This window comes from Zonotrichia albicollis, chromosome 21 (assembly GCF_047830755.1).
Source record: "Zonotrichia albicollis isolate bZonAlb1 chromosome 21, bZonAlb1.hap1, whole genome shotgun sequence".
NCBI lineage: Eukaryota > Metazoa > Chordata > Aves > Passeriformes > Passerellidae > Zonotrichia > Zonotrichia albicollis.
In genome coordinates this window covers 11,484,108-11,511,392 of record NC_133839.1, presented here as the reverse complement: position 1 = coordinate 11,511,392, position 27,285 = coordinate 11,484,108, and the positions used below count along the sequence as shown (strand labels likewise).

The following is a 27,285-nucleotide window of genomic DNA, read 5'->3' as shown; positions in this document are numbered from 1 at the left end:
CTGGCTGCAGTGCACACCAGCTTTGCTGTGCACAATACTTTGCTATACAAATACAGCCGGTGTGGAAAAGCCCATGGCAGACGATCAGAGAAGACTTTATCCTTCACACCATCAGTTGTATCTCCACCAGTGGCACTGGAAAACAGGCATCCCAGGCAGCTGAGGGAGAGGCAGGGCTGTGTGAGAGCCTGAGGCAGGCATTTCCCTGCACTAGATGGAGCTGGTGGTGCACAGGCTGCCTCTGGAGCAGGGAGCAGAGGCACCTGCACATCTGCAAGGGCCAGCCCTGCGTACCTGCAGGGTGGGAGAGGCTCTCTGCTCCTGGAAGGTAAAACAATAATTGTGGGACATCTGCTTGGTTGTCAAGGACCAAAAGGGAAATAAAGCTGTTGTCCCCTCTAGCTAAAACCTGCTGTTTCCTTTTCCCCAGACTCCCCACCACCAACTGCTCCACAGTTTACATGCCAATCCAATTTTGATGCCTGTAATTCACCCCAGAGACTGTTTATTTTAACTTTATCAAGTGAAGAGAAAAACAACTGTGTTAGAATGAAAAAAGAGCATCTGGCAGCAGGATATTCCGTCTCTCAGACAGTCTCCCAGCTTTACTGGTGCACAAGAACATGGGATTTCAGTTACCCAAGGGCTGAAAGGAGGGGAGATGAGCGTGCAGAGCACAGGTTCTCTGGGTGTTTACCTGAAGGATGGTCCTGCCTGGTCTGGTGGCTTTTTTCTGCAAGATTGGCGCAACCAAGAGAGAGGCTGGGGTTTGGATTTCTTCCCCGTTTTTGTTCTCTCCTATTGGCATGTGTTTTTGAGCATTGGAGGAAAAAGTAGACATTGCCCAGTAGCTTTGCCCACCCATCCCGTTTTTGCTGTTCATCTGAAGAACACCTTGATGGAGAACAGTAATTTTTCAATAATTAGGAGGGACAGTGCAGACATGCAGGTCTGGTTTGACACAGGGGACCCTGGGTTCATTTTCCTGCAAGAGAAAGGGTGTCAAATAATTAATATTTAATATTTTGAACAAATGGCACCTTTTTTTAATCAATGAGGTTTTTAATTTCAGACACTTTTAATATCTAGAAAGCCGCTGTTTGTGAACTTTGGAAAAATCTCACTCTCTGCCTTGCTTTTTGCACATCCTTTCTGCAGATGTTCCAGAAGTTCTGCTCTCTGTGGATCTGTGGATACATCTGAACATTCCTTTAATGGTTCGGGACACTGGAGGAAAAGTTAAACTGGACGCTGGATGTAGTTTATTCAGAAAGCGCTAAATTAATTTTAGAGACATACAGCAGAACTCCTGCAATTTTGAAAATGGTTTTTTGTTTGGTTTTTTGTTTGTTTGTTTGGTTGGTTTTTTTGCCACAGAACCATTCCATTGCCAGCACGTCGGCTTGGGGTCGGCTTGGGGTCGCTTTCGGGACGGCTTTGGGTCTGTTTCACGCCCCGCCCGGCCCCGCCCATCTTTGCCACGCCCGGCCCCGCCCATCTTTGCCACGCCCATCTCTGCCACGCCCCTCAGCGCGCGGCCCCGCCAGGCCCCGCCCCTCAGCGCGCGGCCCCGCCGCCATTTCGCTGCCCCGGAAGCGCTCGCGCGCCCCCCCTCCCGTGCCCGGCGGAACATGGCGGCCGTGTCCGTGCTGCGCGCGCCCGCCGGCGGTTTCAGCTTCGACAACTGCGCTCGGTGAGGCCGGGAGCGGCACGGGGCCGGGGCGGGAGCGGCACGGGGCCGGGGGAGCGCGGAGACCGCGGGGCCGGGCCGGGCGGCGGAGGCGGCACCGTTGCGCCCGGCCCCACCGCCCGCTGTGTTGCAGGAACTCGCTGCTGGAGGCCGAGCTCGCCCAGAAGGGGCTGCGGGTGCCCGCGCCGCGCAAGACCGGCACCACCATCGCCGGCGTCATCTTCAAGGTAAGGCGGGCGGCGGCGAGGCCGGGCCGGGCCCGCGGCGGCGGCTCCGCGCTGCTGAGTCAGCCCCGGTGTGCCCGGGCCCGGCCGGCCCGGCCCCCGAGCTGCCCCCGGAGGAGGTCGCGGCCTGGGGAATAATTCTCTATTCCTGCAGGATGGCGTCGTCCTCGGAGCGGATACGAGAGCGACTGAGGGGATGGTTGTTGCTGACAAGAACTGTTCCAAAATACACTTCATTTCCCCTAATATCTAGTAAGTGTTACAGTGCTTTGTTGGGTAGTAAATTGTTTATTGGGTGCGTTATTGCGTATTGTTGGTACTGGGGCTTTTAGCGGTGTTCTTTACTAAGAGCAAATACTTAGCTCTGTTTCAAAATGGTACTTTATTAAGCAAGGTTTGGGGGTTCTTGGTATTCCCTTTACACTTAAGCAGGCTCTCTTGTTTCTCACTCTCTGTGTGAGAACTTAATTCCCTCAATTTTACAATGAGAAAGTTTCTGTTTGTTGCCTGAAGCGTGGAGGTTTCTGTATCCTTTTCCTCACTTGCTGATGACGCTCCTCAGCTGCTGCGGTGCGGGCACAGCTGCAGACACCGAGATGACCACTCAGCTGATCTCCTCCAACCTGGAGCTGCACTCCCTGTCCACGGGCCGGCTCCCACGAGTGGTCACTGCCAACAGAATGCTCAAGCAGATGCTCTTCAGGTAACTGGGGGGTTTCTTGTTCATTCCCTGTGCTGGTAGAACCACCAAATAATGCTTAAGGAGTGTCCTATCTCAGCCTGCTTCACCTCCATAACTTCAGGACTTCTTTCATAATTGCCCTTTGCTTCTTGGGCTTGTTAACTGAGATGGAAGAGAAACGGAGTCTGTGGTGTTTTACAGAATTATGCAGCAATCACACAACAAAAATAGAAGGGTATTAGTTTAATACATAATCACACCCATGAAAACTGCTGCGTATCCTTGTGGTGAGAAGGCTGGACCAGTAACAGACTAATGTGCAAGCTTATAAAGTTGGGAGTGATTTGCAATAGAATCACTGCCTCAGAAAGTCTGCTGGACACTGAGATAAGCCATATTTTAGTACATTTCTCACTCATTGCTGCCAGCTGGTGAAAGCAGCCTGTTCAGTGCAGGGCTGCACCCGCTGGCTGGGGAGCAGTTCCCAAGCCCTGTATGGTGTTGAGCAGCCCCAGACTCACAGACAAACCTTGCTCCCAGGTACCAGGGCTACATCGGGGCCGCGCTGGTGCTGGGGGGCGTGGACGTGACGGGCCCCCACCTGTACAGCATCCACCCCCACGGATCCACCGACAAGCTGCCCTACGTCACCATGGGTGAGTGCTGCTCCGGGGCTCGGGCACGGAATGCCTCGCACTGGTACCTACAGGGCTTTCACTTAGAGCCCCTTGTGTGCTGGGAGCTGGGTGGGCATCACACCACAAAGATAGAGATGTACCTGGGTTTATAAGGCAGGTGCCCTGTTCTGTTTGCTCACATACGTGGGCTGGGATAAAGCTCAGCTGCCAGGAAACTGGTATTGGGAATGTTGCTCTGTGTGTTCCACACCTTAAAGCACAAGAATTGTGGGATTCCCAAAATCTTGCTGAAAGAAAAAGAAAAATTCCTCAGAAACTTGATTTGCAGGTTGTCCCAACTTGTGGTTTGTACAAATTCACTTGGGGAACTTGTGTATTGTTTGGAAGACTTGGGTTATTTTAAAAGGAAGCTTGTATTTGGTAGAGCCATGGAAGTGTAAGGGAAAGTTCAAATAAATATATCAGAGAACTAATGTGAAAACAAACTGTGTCAGATTAGCAAATCAGCCTGTGCCTGGTGCAGCTTTTGAGCTGCTTCTGTGGTGGGGAAATACACATTTATGGATTCTCATTAATATTTTCTGTTTCTGGCTGGCATCTTTGGCTAGAGCAGCTGCTCAGGAGGCGGCGGCGGTTCCTGTTCTCGCGGGTAGCGGTGTAGCGAGGCCGGGCTGATTAACGCCCGCAATTAGCGCCGGGCCGGGCTGGGCGCTGCGGCGGCCGCTGGGTGGCGCCGGCGGGCCGGGCACGGCGGGCCTGCCGCGTGACGTCATCGGGGCCGTGAGGGCTGCGGGGTTACGGAACCGGCCCGAGCGGGGCAGAACGGGGCTGCGGAACCGGCCCGAACGGGGCAGAACGGGGCTACGGAACGGGGCAGAACGGGGCTGCGGAACGGGCCCGAACGGGGCAGAACGGGGCCGCGGAACCGGCCCGAGCGGGGCGGAACGGGCCCGAACGGGGCAGAACGGGGCCGCGGAACGGGGCAGAACGGGGCTGCGGAACGGGCCCGAGCGGGGCAGAACGGGGCTACGGAACCGGCCCGAGTGGGGCCGCGGAACCGGGCTGCGGGAACCGCTCTGCTCTCCGCACACGCTGGCTTTCCTGCCTCAGTTTTAAAAGCTTTACATCACGGCCTGTCGGGAAATGCTGGCAGCTCCTCTTTCCCTCCACAAAAATAGCACGGTAGCAGGCTTAAGTTCAAACGAGGGGGCAGTAGAATATCGGAGGTTGAGTTCAGTGTACCTTAAACTTCGGTTTGCTGCGGGCAGTACCAGGTGTGTGTGGTTCTTTTTGGCCACGCTCTCAGACAAAGCCCCTCAGCATCAGGGTCCTTCACCTTCCCACCCCTGGTGCCCTGGCACTTCCTCCAGTGACCAGCATCTGTTTTAGTAAAAAATTAGGTAATGCATATAGGTGAAAGATAGAATCGAGACAGCAGAAAAACTATGACAAGTCAAATTTAAGATAATAGTTCGAAGTGTATTTCAGTCTTACTTAGACTAATCTAAGTAAGATTTGTTTTTTGGAGTATTTTATCCCAAATGTTAGAAAGGCGGTTTATTAAATCAGGGAAGGTGTGTATGGCCAATTAACTTCTGGAAATTAAATAGGAAAGGTGGTTGAGCAGTTGAGTTTTATTTTGGTGTGCCGGTCTGTCTGGATGGACAGTGGTGTCCTGCCTTGCAGGAGAGATTTAAAGGGTACACAGTGCTTACTCAGGAGCAAGAGCATCAAATTAAACTGTTTATGCTGACAAAGGACAAAATTGGATTTCAGCAAACGATGCAAGATTGTCTGATTGCTTGGCTTGTCTAGGAAAGCTTCTGGCCAAGGCTTATAATGAAATGCATGCATAAAATTAAAGCCCTTGAAGTGTGTAGCTGAGCTTTCGGAAGCAGGCGGAGTGCTCAGGAGTCTCTGGTGGCCAGAGCTGCTCCCCTGGTGCCAGTGGTGCTTCATATTCATAAATCAGCTCTTCATTGCAGTGGCAGTGTCGTGCTGCAGAGCAAGAACTCCCACTGCTGGGAGCCAGCCCCCAGCCAGGAGCCAGCTGAAAAATGATCCCAGTCCAAGGGGCTGCCGAGATCACGGAATTCTTACCTGGGATGAGCAGCAAATTGAATAACAATGAGTGCCTGTGAATAAATGCCCTGTCAGGGAGCCTTGGCAGTGATGGATGAGCAAGTGCTCCGTGTTGCTCTCCAAGCTCTGCACATCCTCGGCTGTGGCAGCAAACAGGTCCTTGGGTGAGGAGATGGACTGTACCTGGCAATGAGAACTTGTCTTCAGTGAAGGTTCTGCTGAAAAGATCCAGTGCATCTGCTTTAGGAAAGCTCCTGCAGTTCTAATTCACAGTGAAAATTATTGTGAGCTGCACTTTGCTATGTGTCAATAATTATCTTTCACTTAAAATCAATACTGAAGTGGCACAACTGCTTGAGTGAAGACCAGATGGTATTTTTAAAGTCATTTTATTAAGGTTGCATGCAGAAAATTTAACACCTTGGTTGGCAAAAATCAGGAAAGCACCAGTGTTACTTAAAGAAGAGAACAGTAAATTCTCTTATCATTTCATAACTTACCTGGTTCATACTGAAAAGCATTTGCCTCAGAGTAGTCCAGCTTCTGTAGTTCTGTAGAATTTGTTTGCAGTCAATATTTTTATGTATGTAGGTGTTAGAGTAATGCTTCCTGAATATTTGGTTCTGAAGTGTAGCTTACTGCAAATATACGCAAAGTAAATTCTTTGGAATTGAGATGGCATTTTTTACTTGATGTCAAGTGTAAGCATTCTTTGAAAATAGTGGATTTTAAAGATCTGAATGGATTTCTTCCTGAGTGCTATATAATACAAATAAATTATGACTTTGCTAATTATCCTTTACACATTATCACACGGCTTTCCTGGAGGTTTTAATGGATTTGGGGATTGAGCTGCTGCTGAATGTGGCCTGGTAGTGGCTCAGCTCAGTTACCGTGTGTATGAGGTGGGGAATCCATCCCAAGTTAATGGATGGTGTTTTGCTGTGTTTGGATTTTATCCTTCTCCAGACTTTATGTTTGGGAATTGTGAAGCTTGTTTCTGCATAAAGGCAAAGCATGCTTGTTAAAAATGAATTATTGGTGGCCACTGAGTGCACGGACAAGAGAGCAGCTGTTTCCCCACACACAAACAAGTTCTCCATAGACCCTTAATATCCAAGTTTTCTGTGTTTTTATAGGAGCTGCAATAAGAAAGCCGTGCTTGCAATGTTTACTTAAGTTCCCAGTTTTATTGCCCGCTCTCCTGTCACAATGCAGCTTTCAGGGGGCAGCTGGAGAGGCTGGAACATTGTGGGGCTGTTTGGAAGGCCAGTGGGGTGGGACAGGGACAGGGATGCTTAGCTGTGCTGGGAGGCTTCTGCTAAGGGAAATTTGAAATGTAAGCTTGTTTAGGATTTATAAGCACTAGAGAAAAAATGAAGCAAGTCTATTCCTTGTTCCAGCTTCCTGTTCTGCTAGAACCTCCTTAGGATCTTGATTTTCAGATGTAAATGTCTCCATGTAGGTTTAATTAAGTTAAGACTTTAAACAGCTCTTTGAAAATTTACATTATAGAACTGTCTGGATTTATTTATTTAAGGTTGATACTAGATTTGGCATTTATTTGTGTCTCGGTAACATAGTGAGATAAATAATTAAGTGTAATTCTTTATGTATAAAGGATTTCATGTACTGTAACACAAAATTCCCCCAGCCGTTTTCATTTTTCTGTTTTTTCTCTCTAAGTTACTGATTTCCTGCCCATAGTTCTTTTGGGAACTTCTTAAAAGGAGCTGGAGGAATTCAGCATGAGCCATGTATGCAATTGTGTTATCAATAATTATTTATTTGTCACTAGAAGTTTTAAGAAATTAAGATCACTTTTCCCCAAGTAAATAGCTAATGTAGTAATTTTGGTCAGATATCACATTTTGAGCTTTCTTTTTTTGCACTTTTTCTTGTCTTTGTACTCTGATTTTGTAAACCTTTCCCCAAGACCAGGGTTGTTTCCAGCTTTGAGGCTTCCTACTCAGCTCATGGTCGGCCTTCATTTGGGAATAGCAAGAATGTGGGCTTGGTTTGAGACCATAGCCCAGATTTTTTATTCCCTCTCATTAGAAATATTCCTGTATAATTCCAGAAGAATTATAGTTTTATTGTTCAGGTTCCTTTATTTGTTTTGGCACATGCTTTATTTTGACCTTGTTTGAAGGGTCAGTAAAATTCCTTTTATTTGTGATTTGTTCTGTTATATCAGCTGTTTGCATCAGCAGTTCAGTTTTGCTATTAGTTGCGTTAAAATCTTCTTTATTCTCAGTTTCAGCGTTTAAAAAATGGAGTTGTGTATTGCTCCAAGGTGTAAATGAATAGTCATTGCCTGCAATACAAGTGCATACTTAGAGTGTCCTACTGCTTTTAGATGTGATGTATTTGGTACTGTAAAGGTAATGATCCTCAACCACAGCAATATTCTGTAACAGGAATATCTGTCATATTCATCAGGATTACCATGTTCATTGATTTGTGTCTGTAAATCTGCTGTTTCAACCCTTTAAATTTGATCTATAATTGGACCTCCTTAAATGGTTCAGCTAAGGTAGTCTGTATTTTCTCAACAGTGTCACTGTCAGCTTCTCCTTTTTCATTATACATTCAGCAGACTTGATAAAATCAGCAGGACACCTCATTTGAAACTGTTTAATCGCTGCCTTTTGCTTTCACTAAACCATTGAGGTGGTCAAGCGATATACACAAATCATTTTAAATAGGAAATATGGCTTTCTCTGTGACCCAGCTAAACAGATAGCACTATGCAAAACAAGTTAAAAAGTAATAAATGCCAAAAAATCTTCTAATTGGAGTAAAAAATTGCAGGTAACTTTATTCACTCCCCAAAAGTAGTGCTCTCTGAAATATGGGTAGGGCCACCGACAGACAAGAAAATCTTCCTGAAGGCTCACTCTTTCTGAACAAAGCAAGTTTACAGTTTCAGATAGTACCATCCTGCTTTTTGTGTACAAATGTGACAAAAAGCACATTTATAACCCTGCAGTCACAGTGCTTTGGGCAGAGATGGCTGCTGTTCCATCACTGCACTTGTACTTGGTCCTTTCTGGAGAGGAGCGTTAAACTCTGCCTTTGTCTCTGCCACTTTGTTCAGCTGTTATTGCTCATTATTGTAAAAATAATGGCACAGAGCAGGAGCACAATTAACTGTTTAACTGCAGGGGAAATGTGCTGGTGGCAGCAGCCCCTGCCCTGTCCCACTGCTGGGCTGCTCATCCCCAGCCTTGGAGCCATCTCCTCTCTGCAGCACCCTCAGAGAGGGGCAGGGGGGATGGAGGAGTGGGGGCTGCACAGCGTGGCATTCCCCTAACTCTCTGTTTCTGACCCCACTTTTGTACCTTATGTTCAGGATGGTGAGGAGGAAAGGCCGTCAGCATGGGCCTGTGCTGTGTCTGTGCCCAGAGCTGCACCCCAGGGTTAAATCGGGTTCTCACTCGGTGTACACACTGTACAGTGCAGAGGAAGCTGTGGTGGGCTTGGTTGGTTGGTGCTGATGAGATGTAGTGTATTTTCTCTAAAATAAAGTGCCATACCTGAATGCACTGGCTGAAGGGCTGTCCTGGTGTTGTCCCACAGGTTCTGGATCGCTCGTGGCCATGGCGGTGTTTGAAGATAAATACAAACCCGACATGGAGGTAAGTCCTGGCTTTTTAAACCTCAGCCTTTCTTCTCTCAGCAATCCTCCTCACCATAAGAATTTAGGAGGTTTGAAACTGTAAAAATTAGGTAAATATGCTCTGGTGTTGCTGCACTTAAAATGTACTAATGTCAGCTTTCTGCAAAGCTGTAAAAATTGACGGGTAAAATAAATAAATTTGCAAGAAGCTGTATATATGTATGGGATAACGTGTGATTTGAATGTAGGTGAAGGCTTTAAAAACATACAGCTTACTGGTTATAGTTTACTTCAGCAATTTACCAGCCCCTGCACAGTCAATATTTTTGTTTTTCTGTCCTTCTATCCATCTGTCTCAGTCTTGAAAAGAGAATGCATCTAAAAGTCTTCAGATGCTCCTCATTTTTGTAATGCAGCTGCTGTGGGTCAGTGATGGTCCTATAAATCTACAGTTGTTCTCTACAAAGCTGGTAAATGAAGTTTAAAATGTGAGATGATCTCCTGTACCTTGGTACATCTCCTGACAAATCACAGTGTGCAATTCCAGCAGATGTTTAAAAAAGCAGTCAACTGGCCCACCTTGTTTTGAGAAGTTTGCCATTGGTTAATTGCTTCAGCATTACTATAAGGCAGCTCTCCAGTTATCCCTGGCACCTCCTGTCAGTACCTAAGCAAGAGTTGTAGGTGTGCAAAGTTAGGGACAACAGTGGGATCAGAATTGCTGTGATTTGGGCAGCATGTGAAGATGCTGGACTTCTGGCCTGAAGTGTATTTACAATTGTTATCAGAGATACTGGAGTATGTTTAATGGGCTCCCAGGTGTCTCTGGGAAGGATCCTCACACCAGATGGCTGATAGAGCCACGAGACAGAGAGGAAGGCTCTGTTTTTCCCTGTCCCCCCGTGCTGCTGCAGCAGTGAGAGCCTCCTTGTGCAGCCTCCTGTGTGACTGTGCACTTGGCATGTGTGCCATCCGCTGCAAACACGGACTGCAGCCCTGCGAGCAGCAGCTCCAGCACAGCGCTCCTCTTTCCGAGATACAAATGGCACAGAGCTGTGCTGTGCAACTAAAGTTTTCATTTATTCTCAGCTAGCTTTCAGGCTTAGATTTTAAGTCATTTCTTGTGTTAGAGCAACCAAAAAAAGGCACCAAAAACTGGTAAATCTCTAAATTTTCCTATTTGGAAAGGTCATCCTCATTAAACTGTCTTCACACACAACCATAAGTGGCAGCAGATAGTCACTTATAACAAGCCTGTAGAAATGCAGCCTACCAATTTGTTGAAATAGATATTTAGATCTTTGAGACTTGCATGCACCTTAACCCTTCCTTTGGTTTTCCTGGGTAATCTGTTATCTAATAACAGTTCAGGAATTGTATTAACCAAACCAGTGAAGTTTCATGTGGTAAAGTTCAATGGTACCCTTAAACACTTCCTCATATTCTGTTATGGCTGTGAGTTTGTATTTACATTCTAAGTCAGATGTGGGATTTTTTTTTTCAATTAATTAATAAAATAACAAATATTTCTATTGAAATGAATCCAAATTAAATCTGAAACATGCTATGTATATTTTACATAAAACTGGCTACAAAATGGCAATGAAGATAAAACTGCTGGAGACTCATTTAATAAAATTGGTAGAAAATTATTATTTTTTTCTGTCAAGATCAATGCTCCTTTCTTTTGCACTAATTGTCAGAATAGCTTGCTAGGGCTACTGGAGGGTAGTGGTGTGCTTCAAGACCATCACATCACAGAAAAATGATTCAAAGGCAAACTGTCCTGCACCCTCTGGTATCAACTTGCAAATTAGCATCTGGAATGTAATTAAACAAGCTTAATGAAAGTAGCAGCTGAATACTACTGGAAAAGACAATCAGCTTTTTTGCCTCTGATATATATTCTGTACTATTGAAGCTGATCACCAAACGCATCGTGTGAGCACAGTTAAAAAAAATTAGCATTTATTTGAAGAATAGGAACTGTTTTTCATTCTGTTATGCTTTTGGCATGCACTGGTGTCCCAGGGGAGCCATGCCACAGCAGATAGTGCACAATATTTATAAATCCATGACAGGCAATAATAGCAACTTGAAAAATTCTTTTGCTAGAATTTCAAGTTGAGAGCTGCCAAAAGCTGAGAGGATCAAATCTGCAGTGGCAGCTGCTGTGCCCTACAGTTAGAATCGTAGACTTTGAAGATGCTCAACTAAAAAAAAATAAAAAAATAATAAAATAAAAAAAGACTGCAGGCTTAGCCAATTTTTGCAGGTTTCTAGGGCCCTGGCTCTCTGCCTTTTGAAGATGAGTTGCTGAAGCTTCTCCCAGTGCCTGAGGCATGCTAACACCAGCAGGATGTGTTTTTTTCCATAGACTTAGTGTGTCTTCAGATTTCAGTAGCACATGCTTTGTCAGTGCCAGCTGGGATGGTCCTTCCCTGGCTGCAGTGCTGGGAGAGGATCTTTCCCCGTCCTTCAGGCAGCTCTGGAGATGGATGGTGACGTCCCCGAGCGCCCCTCGCGAGCCTGAGTTATGGAGGCAGGGTTTGTGTGTGGGGAAGGAGGGCTGGCCTCTAGAGGAACCATTATAGATCGCTGAGGATGGGAACACTTTCAGCCCTGAAGGCCTCTAGATGCTTCAAAAATGGAATGCCAAGCACCTAACTACTGTGGAACAATATTAATCTGTCATGTGGGCAGCTATAGATCTGCTTTAAAAAACCTAAGTGGAAGAACAGCACATCTAATGGAGTGTTTCCAGCTTAGATCTTTCATTGGAGCCAATTTTTCTTCCAATAGACTCGCCGCTGGTTTTAAACCTTACGGTCATTTTGTAAATGCATTTGTGCCTTCTGGTGTTAAACAATAGCAAAGAAGTACTTCGAGTCAGTGGATATGGAAAGCATTGTGAGCTGGGGAAAAAAGTCTGCGGTATTAAATGCTGGAATTTTGCGTTTATCTATCCTGTGGTGGTTGAATTCCTCAGGAGATGGGGAGGGGGATGTGTTTTCTTCTGGTATTTGATTTCTGGTGTTTGAAAAGTAGAAGCATTTTGTCTGTAGAATTACTCGATGCTCAGTGGGGCTACGTTGTAGACTTCTTGTTTAAGCAAGGAAAGGTTGCTTGTAACTTCATTTCTTTTCTGTATTTCATCAAAACAACCAGGTTTAATAAAAAGAGGGTCCAAAAGGAAGAGAATCAGAAGCCTCAGAAAACAGAACTTTTGCAAAGAAAAGAAAGTAAATCTTGGAGTAGCAAGTTAGGAGAAGAACAGGTGGAAGACAGGAGATAGGAGACAGTCTGACAGATATTTATTTCTAGGATAGATCACCACAAAGGTGTGAGATTGTACTTACAGTCATTTCAACCATTTCTTAAGTGTGGCAGGAAATCAAGTGGTGCTGAATAAAAACAAAAATACCCTGGAGGGTAAGAAAGATGAATAAGAGAGGACTGTTGTGAGGGTGTTGCACATGGAGCACAGACCTCTCGGTGCTGCAGCAGCTGTGCTGTCCCCAAAGCTGCAGCTGGCTGTCCCCTGGTGTGCCTCAGTGACCCCCCTGCCGTGGGGGCTTTGGCTCACCTGTTTGGGTGGGACCTGCAGGGGCTGGGAGCCAGCTGGTGAGCAGTTTGGCAGGCACGTTTGGGAAGAGAGGTTTTTGAGGCACTTCTGAGCAGCCCCTAAGCCATAAGTGAAGTAGCTGAGGAACAGAGCTTTCCTCAGGATGCTCCATGTGCGCTGGGATCTTTGCAGTATCAAAATGCGAAGTAGCCTAATGCAGCTTTTGCTGTGCACCTCTAATTTCAGTAAAAAAATGCATCAGGCACAAAATATGAAAACATGTAACTTTCTCCCATTTTTAAGCAGCTGACACACAGATCCTTCAAATGTTCCTGTGCTCACTTTTCCTACTGTCCCTCACTGTGGTAGAATTATTTTTGTTTATGAGCTAGTGACAACAATGCTGAGCTATTTTTGGGATCTGTCACCGGTCTCTGATGTGCAGCAGTAGTTGTCTCGGTGGCCCCGGTGCCGTGTGACAGGGAGGGAGCGGTGACAGGCTGCAGATGAGCCCGGTTCATTAGCGATGGTGATCAGCTCTGGGCTCAGGTGTGGCAGCCGCCGATCCCGCAGCTGCCACTGCTGCTTTAATGACTCTGCAGGACAGTCACCACTTGCTGCGAGGTTTGGGGGCTCCGCTCTGGCAGCAGACAATGGAGATCAAGCCAGACTATGGGAGTTAGGCTGGAGAGCCTGCCTGAGATACTTGAACCCCTGTTGGTGTCAAACACGGAATTAAGTAAATGGGGGGGGGGAGATGAGACGAAATCTGACTTGGTGAGCAAAAATCAGGACTTTGTGTTTCTGTGCCTGTGTATTTCATTATCCAGTGACAGCAACTGAGGCTGTTAGTGGCATATCTTCACTCCTTGCTGCCAGAGCTTGTGGCACTGCAGTTTTCAGCTTTCCTGACATAGCTGTGTTCATGTCTCCTGGAGACAGGGATTTCCATGGGTAAATATCAGGTCTTAGTGCATACAGTCAGCCAGAAAATAAAGGCTTATCATACCTGTTTCTTATTGTTAGGTTAGATCACAATTATCCCGTGGCAGCCTGGTTTCTGCCTGACACGTTGGACAGTTTGTACTGTTTTCATCATCTTTCGCAGAACTGTGCCGTGGATCGATTTCCTTTGTGGAACTAGTGTTAAACAGGAAATCTGGGCTGATTTGGAATATGCCAGCTAGGTATGCTCTGGCATGGTGGGCTTGCAGGAGAGGTGTTTTGTGGGGTGCTTTCTGAAGGAATGAAAGCCTGGTTTGTGTGCTGAAGTCGGTGGGACACTGCCGGCAGCACCGGTCTGAGATCCCAGAGATAGCCAGCAGTGCTGCCTTCCAGTTTGCTGATTGCAGACTGTATCAAGGGAAATAAATGTTACCTTTGTTTAAATTGGGCCTTGCTGCATGTCAAAGAGCAACAATTTCTTCACCTTTATGAAAGTAACAGTTAAACTTTGTCCGTAATAATGTAGACAAGCCGGCCAGAAGCAGGGCTCTGTGTTAAGGGATCATTTCCCTGCACAGGGTAGGGGGAGGACAGGTAATTATTTTTGATGCATTTCTCAGGAGCAGGTGTTCCAGTTTAAATTGTTCCAGTTTGTATATCTCCCATAACTGCAGAACGCAGGCAAAATGTCCTGGAAGATATTTCACATGGCACGCAGCCCAACCATGCTCCCGCGGCGAGGCCGGGGCTGAGGGCAATTGCTGGGAGGGAGCCAGCCTGGCCTTTGTGGAGCATTTTGGTGTGTTAGCAAGGATATATTACCAGAGGGCCCAAGGCTTCTTTTCCAAATAAAACATTGACCTTCATTCCCTTCCATCCCTTTGTCAGAGGTAAAGCAGTGGTCAGATGGGCAGAGTTTGCTTTATTTGAAGCCAGACATGTTATTGCTTGATATTATTTTTTTTATATACAGTAACATAAAGTAACTTTAGCCGTAGTGTTTTGCAGGGTTTGCATATCTGGGTGGCTGAGGGTCGGTGTGTTACTGCAGAGCAGCACAGAGGGGCCAGAGGAGGAGCTGCAGCCTGGCAGGATTTACAGCTCTGGTGCTGTTAAGCCAGTTCCAATTTTGAGAATCAGTTCCCTAAAATCCCATGAACTTTACTAACTGATGGATTGAATGAGTTTTTGTAATCATTCTTAGTTCAGAGAATGGGAATAGTGTTAAAAGAAATCCCATAGTTGTGAGAAGAGCTTGTAATTTAATTCTGTGCCATCGGAAATATGGATTGTGCTAATCCCCATGTAGGGAATGACATACAGCAACTAATGTTATTGAATAGTAGTTCCGAATCATATAAGTTTCTTGTCTTGGCAGGTAATTTGGCATAAATTGTTAATGTAAATCCAGGTTAGTGGGGAAGACATTATTTTACTAAAAAAGATAAACTGCTGATTAATTCAGTATAGAACTCAATTACAAATTGAAAGTGTCTCTGCGGGACGCCAGTACCCTAAAGACAGCAGATGTTGAATTGATACTCCAGCATATTTCACCCTGGTATGAAATATTAACGTGGTTTATTATACTGGTGGTGTATGATATCAGAGAGGGGGTGGGGATGAGCCTGCGCTCACAGGCAGCTTCCTCAGAACAGGAAAAAACTGTTATCTCTGAGAATAATTACCAGGGACTACTGAGCAGTTTATTTGAAAGTTCTTCGCAGAAGATGGTTAGAAAAATAAACATTTACTGACACTTCAGCCACAATGAATCCAAACATAAAACACATAGGTCTAATTTAAAAAAAAATTAAAAGAGACAGATTGGGTCATTCCTTATTCTAAGGCAGGACTGGAAACACTCTTTTTTGGGGTGGGGGGAGACTTGTTAAACCTGAGTGGTTTAAAGGACACATGCCAGCCCCTTTCCTGACAGCCAAACCAAATCTGTTCTTGCTGCTGGAGCCTTCCAGCCTCCCCTTACCAGAAACAGAAAGTCCTTTGCTTCTCAGGTTTGTTCTCTTTGGACTCAGAGCAGACTTCAGCATCTTTGCAGGTACAGACTGATCTCCACCCCAGCCCCTCACTCTCCATACGCTGCTGATTCTCTTCCAGACTCTGATTATGCTGCTCTATGTCCTTCAAGAGGTTTTGCTTTCTACCCCCAAATTCCCAACACTCCTTTATTGATTTATTTTTTGTTGCCATTGTCCTTCCTGAAGCTTCTGATTTTTTTTTTCTTCGCTTCCCATATAAGTCTTGGGGATTCTCATTTTAAGTAGTATCAACTTTTTATGTGATAGTATTTGAAAAAATCTCATTGTAAAAGACCATTATGGTAAGTATTTCCATTTGTTTATTCTTACAAAAATACTTGTTTATGTTGATACTGTACTGATTGTGCATTGCATTTCAAATCTTTCTAAGAATTGCTTTGGAAAACTGCACAATGCATTGCATCTCTAACAGCATTCCAATGACCTGCAGAAAGGATTAATTTTATTTTGGTAAGAGAAAAAAAAATCAGGAATTTCTAAAATTTTAAAATCTGGAAAAAACATCTCCTGTTTAACTTGCTTGTGAAGTTACAAAATGGGAGGAAATAGTGTTGACAAAGCCCTTCCAGCTGCTCCCTTTGCTGCTGGAGCATAATGATAAACTTGTTTACAGGTTATTAGTGAAGACAGTATTAATACAATGTAGAAGTAGCCTCATCTCCTGTAGGAAAGTCTCTTTTTTCCTTCAGTAGCACTTGAAATTTGGAAATTGCTCAAGTGAGCAGAGAAAGTTGATCCAAGTCATATACAAGAATAATGTGTAAAAGTTGCTCCTTGGTGCTGCTTGGGACTCGTGGCACAGCAGCTGTGAGAGGCAATCCATCAGCCCTGAGTGTCTGCAAACTGCAACTCTCCAGATAACAGGTTTAAAGTAAAGATTTAATACAGCCTCTATCTACTGTGATGTTGCAGTGACAGTTTAAAACTCATTCTCTAAATCTCAGCAGACTTTATAGCCAGCAGTGGGCCCATATAAAGCTTAATGGCATTACAACACATAAATCATCTTTTAAAGATGCTACCAGTAGCACCAATATTAAATGCAGACAATTGTCTGCGTTATAAATAATTTATCAAACGGCGTTTCAGATGAGCCTTCCATGCTGAGTTATTTATTTTAGCCTGTGCTGCCCCGCTCCTCAGGCAGCCCTGGGCAGCCCTGCAGGGCTGTGGTCAGTGTAATGAACTGGCCCCCAGCTCCGCGCTGACCGCGCCGCCAAGCGCTGCCGTTTGTCAGGCGCGGGTAAATGGAGCTGCACATTGGAGCCAGGGGACACATCGAGGGCTCCGGGATGGGGACAGACAGATCACCCCATAAAGTGCTGCTTGTCACCGCCGCCTCGCCGTGCACTCCATCACGCGGCTGTAATCTCATTTAAGGAGCGCTGGGGGCCCCAGAGGAGGATATTCCCAGTTAGCTTGGTCTTTGCAACCATAAAGCACGAAGTGCTCCTTTTATATACTCTGAACTTTTAGGGTTTTTTAAGATTAATTATTATAGTGACTCATTGAGGGCCCTGGACTTGAGACTGTGTCAGCACTTTCCTGCTAACCCCTTATTTTGTGACTGTAAGTAGCAGTCCTTGCTGAACTCCGTGCAGGATCTCTGTAAGGAATACTTGGAGTTTTTCTTGTGGCTCTTCTGTTCAGCTTTGCAGATTGTCAGAAGAGGAGCATGAAGCAGCACTGAGGCAGGGTTTTCTAATGGCAATTATTCCATGTTCACAGCCTGAGCTGCACTGTGTCAGTGAAGGAGCTGGGCTCTCTGTGCAGTGGCTGCCTCAGTGCAGTTACAGCTCAGCTCTTCCAGCTGCACTTTATTAGGTATTTTTTGAACTATTTTGATAATATGATAGAGTTCATTTTTCAAGCAAATCAGATTTAAATTAGAGGAGTCTGTGAGGTTTGTAGTGTTGACTTAAAAGGACGCAATTAAAAGGAGGAGTGGAACAAACTCCACCTATCTGCTGTAGTTTTCCTAGGCTGCTTTTCTTACACCTAACCCTCATATAGCTTAAAATTACTCTGCTTTTGCTACCACTTAGACCTACACATACTTCTTTGGTTTATTTACTTTCCCTATAGTACTAAAATAACCTTTGTCTGCAACAAATTATTGACAGTCTTATGTCAGTTAAGTGAAGAATTACTTGCTTATCAGGATTTTATTGCCCAAAACACTGAAGGAAAGGTACAGGAATTATTTTTGCAGCATGGCTGTATTGTTCTAGTCAGCTCGGTAGGAAGCGTAATTCAATTTATTATTTTTTATAAAGAGTAATAGTTGTGAGGCTGGGAGTGAAGTAAGAATTGCTGCTGTTTCTGCAGTTTGGTGGAGGCTGTGCCCTGCTGCCATGGCTGTTGGCACAGGAATGCTGCCACTGCCACTGTCCGGAGGGGCAGCAGGGAGTGCAGGGCAGGCAGGAGGCAGCTGAGCTGATTCTGGGTGCCTTGAGCCACACTCGGGGCTGGAGCAGCTGCAGTCAGGGTGAGGCCCCTGGCACTGCAGCCGCTGGCACTGCAGCCCCTGGCACTGCAGCCGCTGGCACTGCAGCCCCTGGCACTGCTGCTGGCACACACTGGCTGTGAAAATGAGGCATTTTCACAGCCGGTGCATTTATCAAATTCAGCATTGACCCCATCTCTTGTTCCTGGTGTCTGGTGGCAGAAGATTATTCCAAGGTGTGAAACAGCAGCAAAGCAGTGAGGAGGGAGCCTGGCAGCCTCAGCATCCCAGCAGGATCTGCTGGGTGAGCTGAGCAGCCACTGCTGCACAACCTGGGGATGAGTCCACACCTCTGTGTCCATGGATGTGTGCCGGCCTTACTGCTTGTGTACTGGAACAGGCAGCTCTAGTTTTCAAGTAACGCACCTTTGAGAGAAAGTAAGGGGTCCCCATTCTGTGGTGTGTACTTTCTAGGCTACTGAAAAGATTTGTGTATGTATATGGTGTATGCATATGTCCATATACATATTTATATGTTTTCCTTGCATTCTGACCCCTTGGCCAGGTGACGGGCACAGGCTCAGTGGAGCTGAGGGTGCAGGATGTCCCCTTGCTGGGCAGGGCTCTCCAAGGCCTGTGGTGCCATGGGAAGGGTGCAGGGCTGGCCTGAGGGGCTCTGGCAGTGAAAACATGTCCTTTGACACAATTTAAAATGACACATCAGGAAAGGTTACAGCAGGAGCTGAGGCCATGTCAGGTAGTTGCTGACGGCCCTGAGCTGAGTGTGGCACTTTGCTGGTTTGGAATAGCCCCAGCCCTGCCCGGGAGCTGCAGGGGGAGCCAGTGCTGCTGGAGAGGCTGCCAGCCCCATCAGTGCTCCCCAGGCTCCACAGCAGCACCGGGCACTGCTGAGGGGGATATGTGATCTTACAGATCTGCTGGAATAGTCTAATGGATATTTTGATGACTTTGAAATGTTTCTTAGATACTCCTGACTGCTGTTGTGTAATATGGGCGCTGTTGCACAGGGGTTCCTTCTAACTGGTAACTGTGTCCTAGTTAGATCCATTATGTAGCAAAAGTTGCTCTTTTGTTTCACTTCAGTGGTACAAAGGTAACAATCTCGGCATTTTGACTGCAGTGCAGGCGAGTGCAGGGGTTGGTGTATCATTTATTGTTCCAAGCTCAGCCTCCACAGGCACAGGGACACAGAGTCCTGGGAAAAGCCAGCCCGGGGGCAGTGACAGCTTTTCCCTTGCCAGGAGGAGGAGGCCAAGCAGCTGGTGCGGGACGCCATCGCCGCCGGCATCTACAACGACCTGGGCTCGGGCAGCAACATCGACATCTGCGTCATCAGCAAGAGCAAGCTGGACTTCCTGCGGCCCTACGACGTGGCCAACAGGAAGGGGGACAGGTGAGTGGGGCTGGGGCTCCTGTGGGTCCCTGCTCTGCCTGGCAGGGCCTGTTTGCAGTAATGCCCAGTTCTGTCACTGTTCCCTGCCTGTAGAACTTTCAGCTGCACAGTGCAAAGGAGCGGCTGTAGCAGCAGCTGAACGGAGGCAAATACATTGGTGGAATGATTCTAGAGTTGCAAAAATAAGTAAATTGCTTGTTCTTTGGTTTTTAGCACAAATGTCCCTCCCCGCTTTGAGAGCCCGCTGATTTCAATAACAACCCCTTCAGTTATGTGGCAGTGTTTTTGTGAGCAGTTTCCTGCAGTGCTGGTTTATCTGAAACTCTTTCAGTTATTGCAGTCAGTACAGATTTTGCAGTAAGCACAGCTTCTTTACTTTGGACTTTTACAGGAAATGTCTAAAGCTGATCAGTTCTAAAATTTTAAATGCAAGTTTTCCTCTGTACCATCTTCAAGACTAACTTTTCCCCATTTCTTTACTAGGTTTGGTAGGTACAAGTGTGAAAAAGGAACAACTGCTGTTCTCACAGAGAATGTGGCACACCTGGAGCTCGAGGTGGTGGATGAGACCGTGCAAACCATGGACACGTCCTGAGCCTGGGGGGTGCTCAGAGAGCAGCTGGTACAGAATAAAGAGGCTCTGCCCACTGTCTGTGTGTCTGTACCTGGTGCTGTTGCTGCTGCTTCTCCCCTCCTCCTTTAGAGCAGGTGAGCTCGAGCAGCCCTGAAGGGCTCTGGGACTGACCCCAAGGGGAATGAGCAGGTGAGAGCTGTGCTCCCCTCCAGGCACCGCCTGGCACTGGGGGCAGGAAAGGAGCTGCTTTGGTACCTCACTCCAGGAACAAAAACAGCAGGAGTAAAACTGCTCTGCAGAAGTCTAATTTGATAAGGTTTGATTTAATAGAATGTAAGAAAACAGTGAGCATTGGTGGTTCTGAATTGCTGCCCTTGCCCCCTCCAACAGACACTGCTCTCCTGCCTCACTGCAGGGTATCTCTCACTGGTCATCAGGGGCTGCTGCTGTTACTGCTTCCCTCTTTGCTGTATGTGCAGGGCAGATCCAGCATCATTTCAAGTCTTGTTATTCACCTCCACTTGGACCTTTAATACTGGACTTTTTGTTTTTTAAACAAAGGTGTTTATTTTGGAAATATTTTTTTTATTTATCTAAAAAGGCACAGTTGCAAAAAATTACCTTTTGAAATACATTTCTTTATAAGCACTACAAATTTCCATGTAGCAAGAAAGTGACCAGACTTCTCCAGATACTCGTATTTGAGCTGAGCTTCCCTGGAAGCCATGGCTCCAAGGAAAGCTGCAGTGGAACCAGAGAGGTTCAGGCTGAACTCTGGCAAGTGCTAAAAGAGCTGGTATAAATAACCAAGCTGGTTGGCATGGAAATGGTGGGAGCAATTTGGTGCCTCCACGACATTCTCCTGCTGATTTAAATTTCCCACATCTCTCCTGAGAGCAGCAGCCTCAACTTTCTGCTGAGAAGCCTCAGTAAGTGGCATCTTCCATTAATGATACCAACCATATTCACAGCAATTAATGGCTTTTCTTGGTACCCTATACAAATATTCCCAAATTTTACAGGAAGTAGTTGAAGATGGCACTGCAGTTTTCCTTTAAGTAAAGAAAGGTAGGTTAAAAAAATCCACTAAAAGCATATATATGTATGTAACCCCCTAACCCTAATCTTAGTTCAAAAAAGTTAAAGATGTAAGCTTTCTTTAAAAAAACAAACCAGGCACAGGCTGCATTTGAACTGTCTGACACAAATGTATAGATTGGCAGGGCGCTGGAGCAGCACAGGCTGGAGGGTTTCCTCTGGAGCACAGCCCTGCTGCTCCCGACAGGCACATGGAATGGAGACACTGGAACGTGAATCCACGGCTCTTCTAAGGCAGTGAGTATTTCCATTGGCAGTAAGGAAACAAATCATTGATTCAATGAATGAATTTAGCTGGTTGACAATTTTCATGCAGTTAAAGACGATGACTCCTTCAGATCACGTTGAGATTTTATAAACATTCACATTCTGTAATGAGCTTTCACAGTTTGAGAGAAGGGGCTGATCCTATGCAGAATTCCATACACAAAGCATTTCATTTATTTTTTTTTTAAATTTTCCAAGTGTTTAAAACACTGCTGAAGTTCCACTGATAGTACCCGATGTACTGTTGAACATGTAAAAGTCTCTGTTGGCTTTGATAAACACTGGTTTTAAACAGGAACCTGGAGGTGAAGAACCATTCCAAAAGGGAAAAATGAGGGAAAGGAGCAGGAGCAAGGCTGGTAGGGGTTTGCTTGGCATGTTTATCTTCTTTTCCTCAGGCTCATGTTTAACTCATCTCTGACAGAGAAATGCATCAGCAAAATACTCTTAAGTTTTCAATTAAAAAAAAAGAAATAATGAAACAAAAGGGTTTCCCACCCCCCCAACCCTTCCCAGTTCCTAAGTCTGAAGAGGAGGAAATTAATAAAAACATAAATGGCTGCTTTAAAATATGCCAAGTAAAAACTGAATTTGCTATTAACCATTTGCAGAAGAGGCAAAGTAGCAGTTATACAAATTACACAAAATCTATGGTAATCCTTACATTAGTATAAAGTGATTTCACTGAAGGAATTATTTCAATATTTCACATTACAGTTAAGATAGAAGGTCTGGCAAACGCTGAGCCCTCGGTAGTAGCTGCTATCCTAGATTACACACGACAGTTTTAAGAAAGGACCCTTAAATGATCTACATCCGTAACACTATTTGCCTTAAAAATAAAAAATAAAAAGAATCACTTGCAATACCTCACAGAATCTTCACGTTAAAGCACAACCACCTGTAAGAGTCCTTGTCAAATAACCTGCAAATGATGGAGCCTCTGCTGCGAGTGCTCAACCTCCCACCTGTGTGACCTGGCACCAGTCGCGTTCAGCTGAGAAAAAGAATTCAAGTAAGACTGAGCTGTGCTGGCTCTGGCTCATGTGCTCGAGGTCCACACGTGCATTTGTTTGGCTATTTGGTGCACGTAGCTGATGTCGGGCCTCTGGTCTGGGTCGGGGTAGATGCACATGCTCACCAGCTCCCGCAGCTGCAAGAGAGCAGAACAGGCACGTGAGTGAATCCTCTACAAGAGAGCAGGACAGGCACAGAGAGTGAATCCTCTGCAAGAGAGCAGGGCAGGCACAGAGAGTGAGTCCTCTGCAAGAGAGCAGGACAGGCACGTGAGTGAGTCCTTGCAAGAGAGCAGGACAGGCACAGAGAGTGAATCCTCTGCAAGAGAGCAGGACAGGCACATGAGGGAATCCTCTGCATTCCTGGAAGGGCTGTGGGAACCAGGAGAGGGGAACCTCTGCTGCTGGGCAGAGTCTAGGCGTGTGTCTGTCTTGTGTCCGTGTGTCCCACCTCCAAAAGAGCCAGGAAGAATCTTTCCCACCAAATCTTCACTCAAGACTTAAATATTCCTCAACTCCAGAATATTTTACATCCCAAAGGAGGACCCAGCCTGTGCACCCAGGGCTGGGGAGAGCACGGCACAGAGGGAGGCACTGTGGCACAAGCAGAACACAAAGGAAGGAAGGAAGGCAACCCAAGATCGCTTCCAAGATGTGACTGAGGTGGGAGGTGTGGAGGGACCTGCCAGTGAAAGGGAAGTGAGGAAAGGGGGAGCCTGAGCAGAGTTGTCAGGAACTGCAGTTGTGCTGCCCTTCCTGCACCATCCCCAGCACCCAGCACTAAACTCCAGCCTTCAGCATGAAGAGTCTGACCAGCACTTGTGGATCCTAAGCTACTGGACACAGCTATGAGACCCTGGTGCTTCCTAAAAAACCTGTATGAGGAAGAGAAACTGGTCATTGATTATGTCTAATAAATAAAATGCAGGAGGGCTGGAGTCTCCCCACCTCCCAGCCCTCTTTATTGTGCACATGAAAGATTGTAGCTTTTAATTATACAGACACTGAAAGCTGCTGGTACCCCTGAGGCACCAGGAAAAACAGCCTTGAGCCTCTGATCTTCTCACATCCTCCCAGTAGCCACAGTGCCAATTATTTCACCGGTAATTAAAAGCGTGGCCATAGAGCCATCAAGCACTCGGCTTCAGCTGCATTAACGAACGTACCCAAGGATTCCAGCTCTGGATGGAGCTGGGCCAGCCCTTGCTCCCAGCCCAGACCTGCTGCCTGGCCCTGCCCCATTCTCTGGTGACTGCCCAGCTCAGGGCAGGGACATTGCAGCCTTCACAACCCTGAGACCCCAAAGACTGAACACGAATCAGACCTGACCACAAAACTCCCACCAGCAGCTGAAAATGCTCCTAGAGCTCTGCCCAGGGCCTGTGCTATTTGTCCAAACAGGAGCTGTGCTCCCTGTGCCTGCAGCACTGAGACACAGCCCGGGCAGTTCTGTCCTCACAGGCATCCACCAGCCCCTACAGGAACCACAGGCTGAGCCTGGATCAGCATCTCCAGTTACCAGCAAATCTGTTCCCAATATAGCAAACCAAGCCTGGCTGGATCCCAGCTCCTCCTCCTGCTTCCAGCAGCATGCAGTTACTCACAGGAGGATGTGGACTGGTGAGGCACAAAAAGCCACAGAGGAGAGGAACATCCCTGAAAGGAAACTGAAGCTTAAAAAACACTGCCTTATTCCTCTTTCTTGTTCCAAGGAAGTTCACGCTGGATGCTGTTGGTGCTGGAGCCCTGCTCTAATTCCCTGTTTGTGCTGTTCCAGTGAGCACCAGCAGCAGCTGAGGAGCTGCAGCCACAGGCACAGCCTCCCCAGCATCCTGTTAATAGTGCATGAACCATCTGCAGTTCTCTGGGACCCGGCGCCTTTGAGCTCTAAAGCATCCTTCTCACCCCGACTGTATCACTGCACTCCACACACTCTTTAGCACTGCCAGAGGGAAGCAAACAGACAGTAATTGTAAAGACAGGAAACACATCTGTCAACTTACACTAATTCCTGCTGCCAACAGGCATATCCTGAAATGCAAGCTGCAGCAGCACAGCAAAGGGATGCATGGAGCTGGGTGCTGCCACGGAGCTTGGGGCAAAAAAATGGTAAAATTCACTTCTACAGCCTCGTTCTTAAAGCACCGTTTTGCACGAGTTACTTGGCAAGGAAAAACAAAGCAAAAAGTGAAGTTGGTGCCGGGTCCCTCCCAGGGCGGAGGCCAGGCCGTGCTCTCCCGGCTTCCTGGCTCCTCCTCAGGATGCTGAGGCAGAGTGAAACAAAAGAAAAACCCCATAGGATACAGTGAACATTCAGAATGCCATTAGCCATTTCCTTTCAAATAGAAGGCACTGTTAGAAATGAGGAGGTTAAGGAAATCCAGCTGCTTTGTCTAGGTGGGGCAGAAAAAAGTCAAGCTCATCTCAAGGGGCCCTGAGGAAACCCAGCACACGTGTCTGCAGCTGGGCCAGCAGGAACTGGGACATTGGGTTTATGCTCTGCTTCAGATGCTGCTGCCCATCCCTCGTGTCCAGACACACAAACCTGCACAGCTGCTGTACAGGTCCTATTGCATTAAACTAAATGACTTCTTTTCTTAAAATGAATCCTTCCCCACTTTGTCACACACTGAAGAATTCATAAACAAACATATCAGTGCTCTTTTATGAAATGTTTCATGGGAAAGGAAACAAGGAGAGGGCTTTCCTACAGCTCACTGCTGGTTTCTGCCAGCACCATAGACTTTCAGTTTCACAATATTCCTCACATTAAGAAATCTTTTTTGTCTTGATTTACCTTGTCAGTATTCAGACACCACTGAAGTAATTTGCTCAGCCCGAGGACCCACTGGCCATCCCCTGTTCTTCCCTAGATGTGGGGGGTTCTCCTCCTGGCTTCCCTTTCCCTGTGCCTTTCCCTTCACTGCACCTCCCCATTCCCCTGCAACCACACTCCCAATTTACCTTTTCAGAATAATGTTCAGCTGGAAGAGGTGGGTAGTCACATTGCTCTATTTTTTGGCAAAGAGAAAACAGGTTCATTTTATCTCCATAGAAGGGACTTTGCAGAGCTGCCATCTGGAGAGAAAAAAACCAGAAAATGTTTCAGAAACACAAAGGATTTGAGAGCCCTTGGTGCTGCCAGTTTGCACGAGCCAATTCTGTTCTGTGCCAGTGAGCAGAGCAAGGGATGCTGCTGCTCCCCAGCCCAGGCTGCTCTGAGGCCCCAAGCTCTGCAGCCCTGTAGGGCTGGTGCCAGGCTCTGCCACAGTTCCCAAGAAAAACCCCAAGAAAGAGGATGCTCAGACCACCAGCCCATCAGCAAGAACTCAGCTGGCTCCAAGACAACTCTGAAACCCTCTCAGATACAATCATCTCTCTCTATCTTTGAACATTTAGCTGCTTAGAAGATGAAGAATCTTGAAAGCATGAGCATGTACTTAATCTTTTAAAAAACCCCTAAACAACCTCAAAACAAACGTATCTCCTGCCAGAAATCTGCTATTTAGAAAAGAGTATCCCAGGCAGATATGAGAACAAAACTCCTGAAAATGTTCATCAATCTGCTCCTTTTCCTCTCAGCTTCATCCCAGGCCAGCTGAAGTTGATGCTTCTCACTGCACATTAAGGGGGTGTTTGATGATTAATGGTCTCTTGCTCCTTACCTGTGCAGTGGAAGTGTCTGGAGAACTCTGGCTCTTCCTGAGCCACAGAGAGCTCCCAGCAGGCCTGGAGAGAGCCAAGACCAAATCCTCCAATCTCTCACCCCACACTGAGGAACCAGGACTGATGCATTATGTTTCTTCCTCACTCCTCACCACTACTATCAGGAGTAACACCACGTTACTCCTCACAAACCCACAGACCTGAGGGTGAGGAGTCTCCTGACAGGGTCCCAAAGAACCCCAGCACTGGGCAAGAGTGTCTGGAAGATTTTTGAAGGCAAAAGGTGTCACTGTTACTTCATTACTGTCATGACAGTAGTAGGCAACTCAGTAGGAGAAAAATTACACAGTCCAATTAGAGACTGCTCCCCAAGTAGGACTGATAGCAAACTGCTCTCAATCAGCTAAAACAAACTGGAGAACCCAGCACAGACTGTTCCAGGGAGAGCACTAATGGGGACATTAGGGAAAACACAGAAAGCAAGCAAGAGTTAAACAGGGTCTCCAAGATCTCAATACACACATCAATAATGCCAGGGGGGTTGAGAGGGGTTTTCCAATTCCCATTAACTTTTCATTCCAGGTTTAGTTAAGTGCTCGTGTGCAAAAGGAAAGGATTGAAAAGGACACACTGTGGGGTTTGGGATGGTAAATGCAGGGAATTAAAGTGGAAAGAGAGAGCACCCAGTTGTGACCACAGCAGCCAGGGCTGCAGGGCCATGACCACAGGCACTGTGGGTACCTCACTAACCACAGTTTGTGATGCTGCACTGGGGCTTGCTCCTGACATTTTGATTAGAGCAATTACCCCAGGCCAGGCAGATCTCCACGGCAAACGCCCACCATGCAGCAGCACTGGTTCAAACATCCAGAGATGGGAATCCCTGTTAGTGCTTAAATTGATCATCTTGCCAGAACTGCTGAAGTCATTGCTTGTAGCTACATTCTGGGAATTAACAACTTATTTTTATCCCCTCCAAGTTATCTTGCTGACAGATATCTACAGGAAGTGAGGGATGAAGACAGTTACTACTATATTGATAAGATTTAATAAAAATCACTATTATTATCAATGTCAAAGTTAAGTGGTGCTATGTGGCATCATATCCCAAAGCCCTCAATGTTCCCTAAGTGGATTCCAGTGGACACACATGTCTCTGAAGGCAATTTGTACATTAAATCTCTCTGCAGCTTATCTACACAATCTATCTGGAGAAATATCAGAAGTGACTCATACCCAAACAAGCATCCCTCCCTTACTTCTAAGCCAAATGGAAAAACATTCTCCTTACAAGAC

The 27,285-nt window shown here is 46.4% G+C and overlaps 2 protein-coding genes across 4 annotated transcripts in view; one reads left to right on the top strand and one right to left on the bottom strand.

Annotated features, from left to right (window-relative positions):
- The first annotated feature begins 1,533 nt into the window (after nucleotides 1-1,533).
- Nucleotides 1,534-20,020, top strand: PSMB7 (proteasome 20S subunit beta 7). Its single transcript, XM_074556442.1, has 8 exons — nucleotides 1,534-1,693; nucleotides 1,824-1,917; nucleotides 2,069-2,166; nucleotides 2,477-2,617; nucleotides 3,137-3,252; nucleotides 8,899-8,957; nucleotides 19,217-19,368; nucleotides 19,852-20,020. Exons 1-8 carry the CDS (start codon nucleotides 1,632-1,634, stop codon nucleotides 19,961-19,963), a joined length of 834 nt encoding a protein of 277 aa, XP_074412543.1. The 5' UTR covers nucleotides 1,534-1,631; the 3' UTR covers nucleotides 19,964-20,020.
- Nucleotides 20,021-21,449: 1,429 nt separating this feature from the next.
- NEK6 (NIMA related kinase 6) overlaps nucleotides 21,450-27,285 on the bottom strand; it is a 43,633-nt gene continuing 37,797 nt past the window's right edge. For all 3 annotated transcript variants that reach the window (XM_074556440.1, XM_074556441.1, XM_074556439.1), the window contains exons 9-10: nucleotides 25,288-25,401; nucleotides 21,450-22,460 (exon numbers count right to left, since the gene is read on the bottom strand). In XM_074556440.1, coding sequence (XP_074412541.1) covers nucleotides 22,350-22,460; nucleotides 25,288-25,401 — 225 coding nt within the window. In that variant the 3' untranslated portion in view covers nucleotides 21,450-22,349. The remainder of the gene's footprint in view (nucleotides 22,461-25,287; nucleotides 25,402-27,285) is intronic.

Bases quoted from the DNA above. Each gene is read 5' to 3' on its own strand.
- PSMB7 (XM_074556442.1), top strand. From the start codon at position 1,632: ATGGCGGCCGTGTCCGTGCTGCGCGCGCCCGCCGGCGGTTTCAGCTTC. The intron at 1,694-1,823 runs GTGAGGCCGGGA...GCTGTGTTGCAG, and splicing joins AGCTTCGACAACTGCGCTCG to GAACTCGCTGCTGGAGGCCG. The intron at 3,253-8,898 runs GTGAGTGCTGCT...GTTGTCCCACAG, and splicing joins GCTGCCCTACGTCACCATGG to GTTCTGGATCGCTCGTGGCC.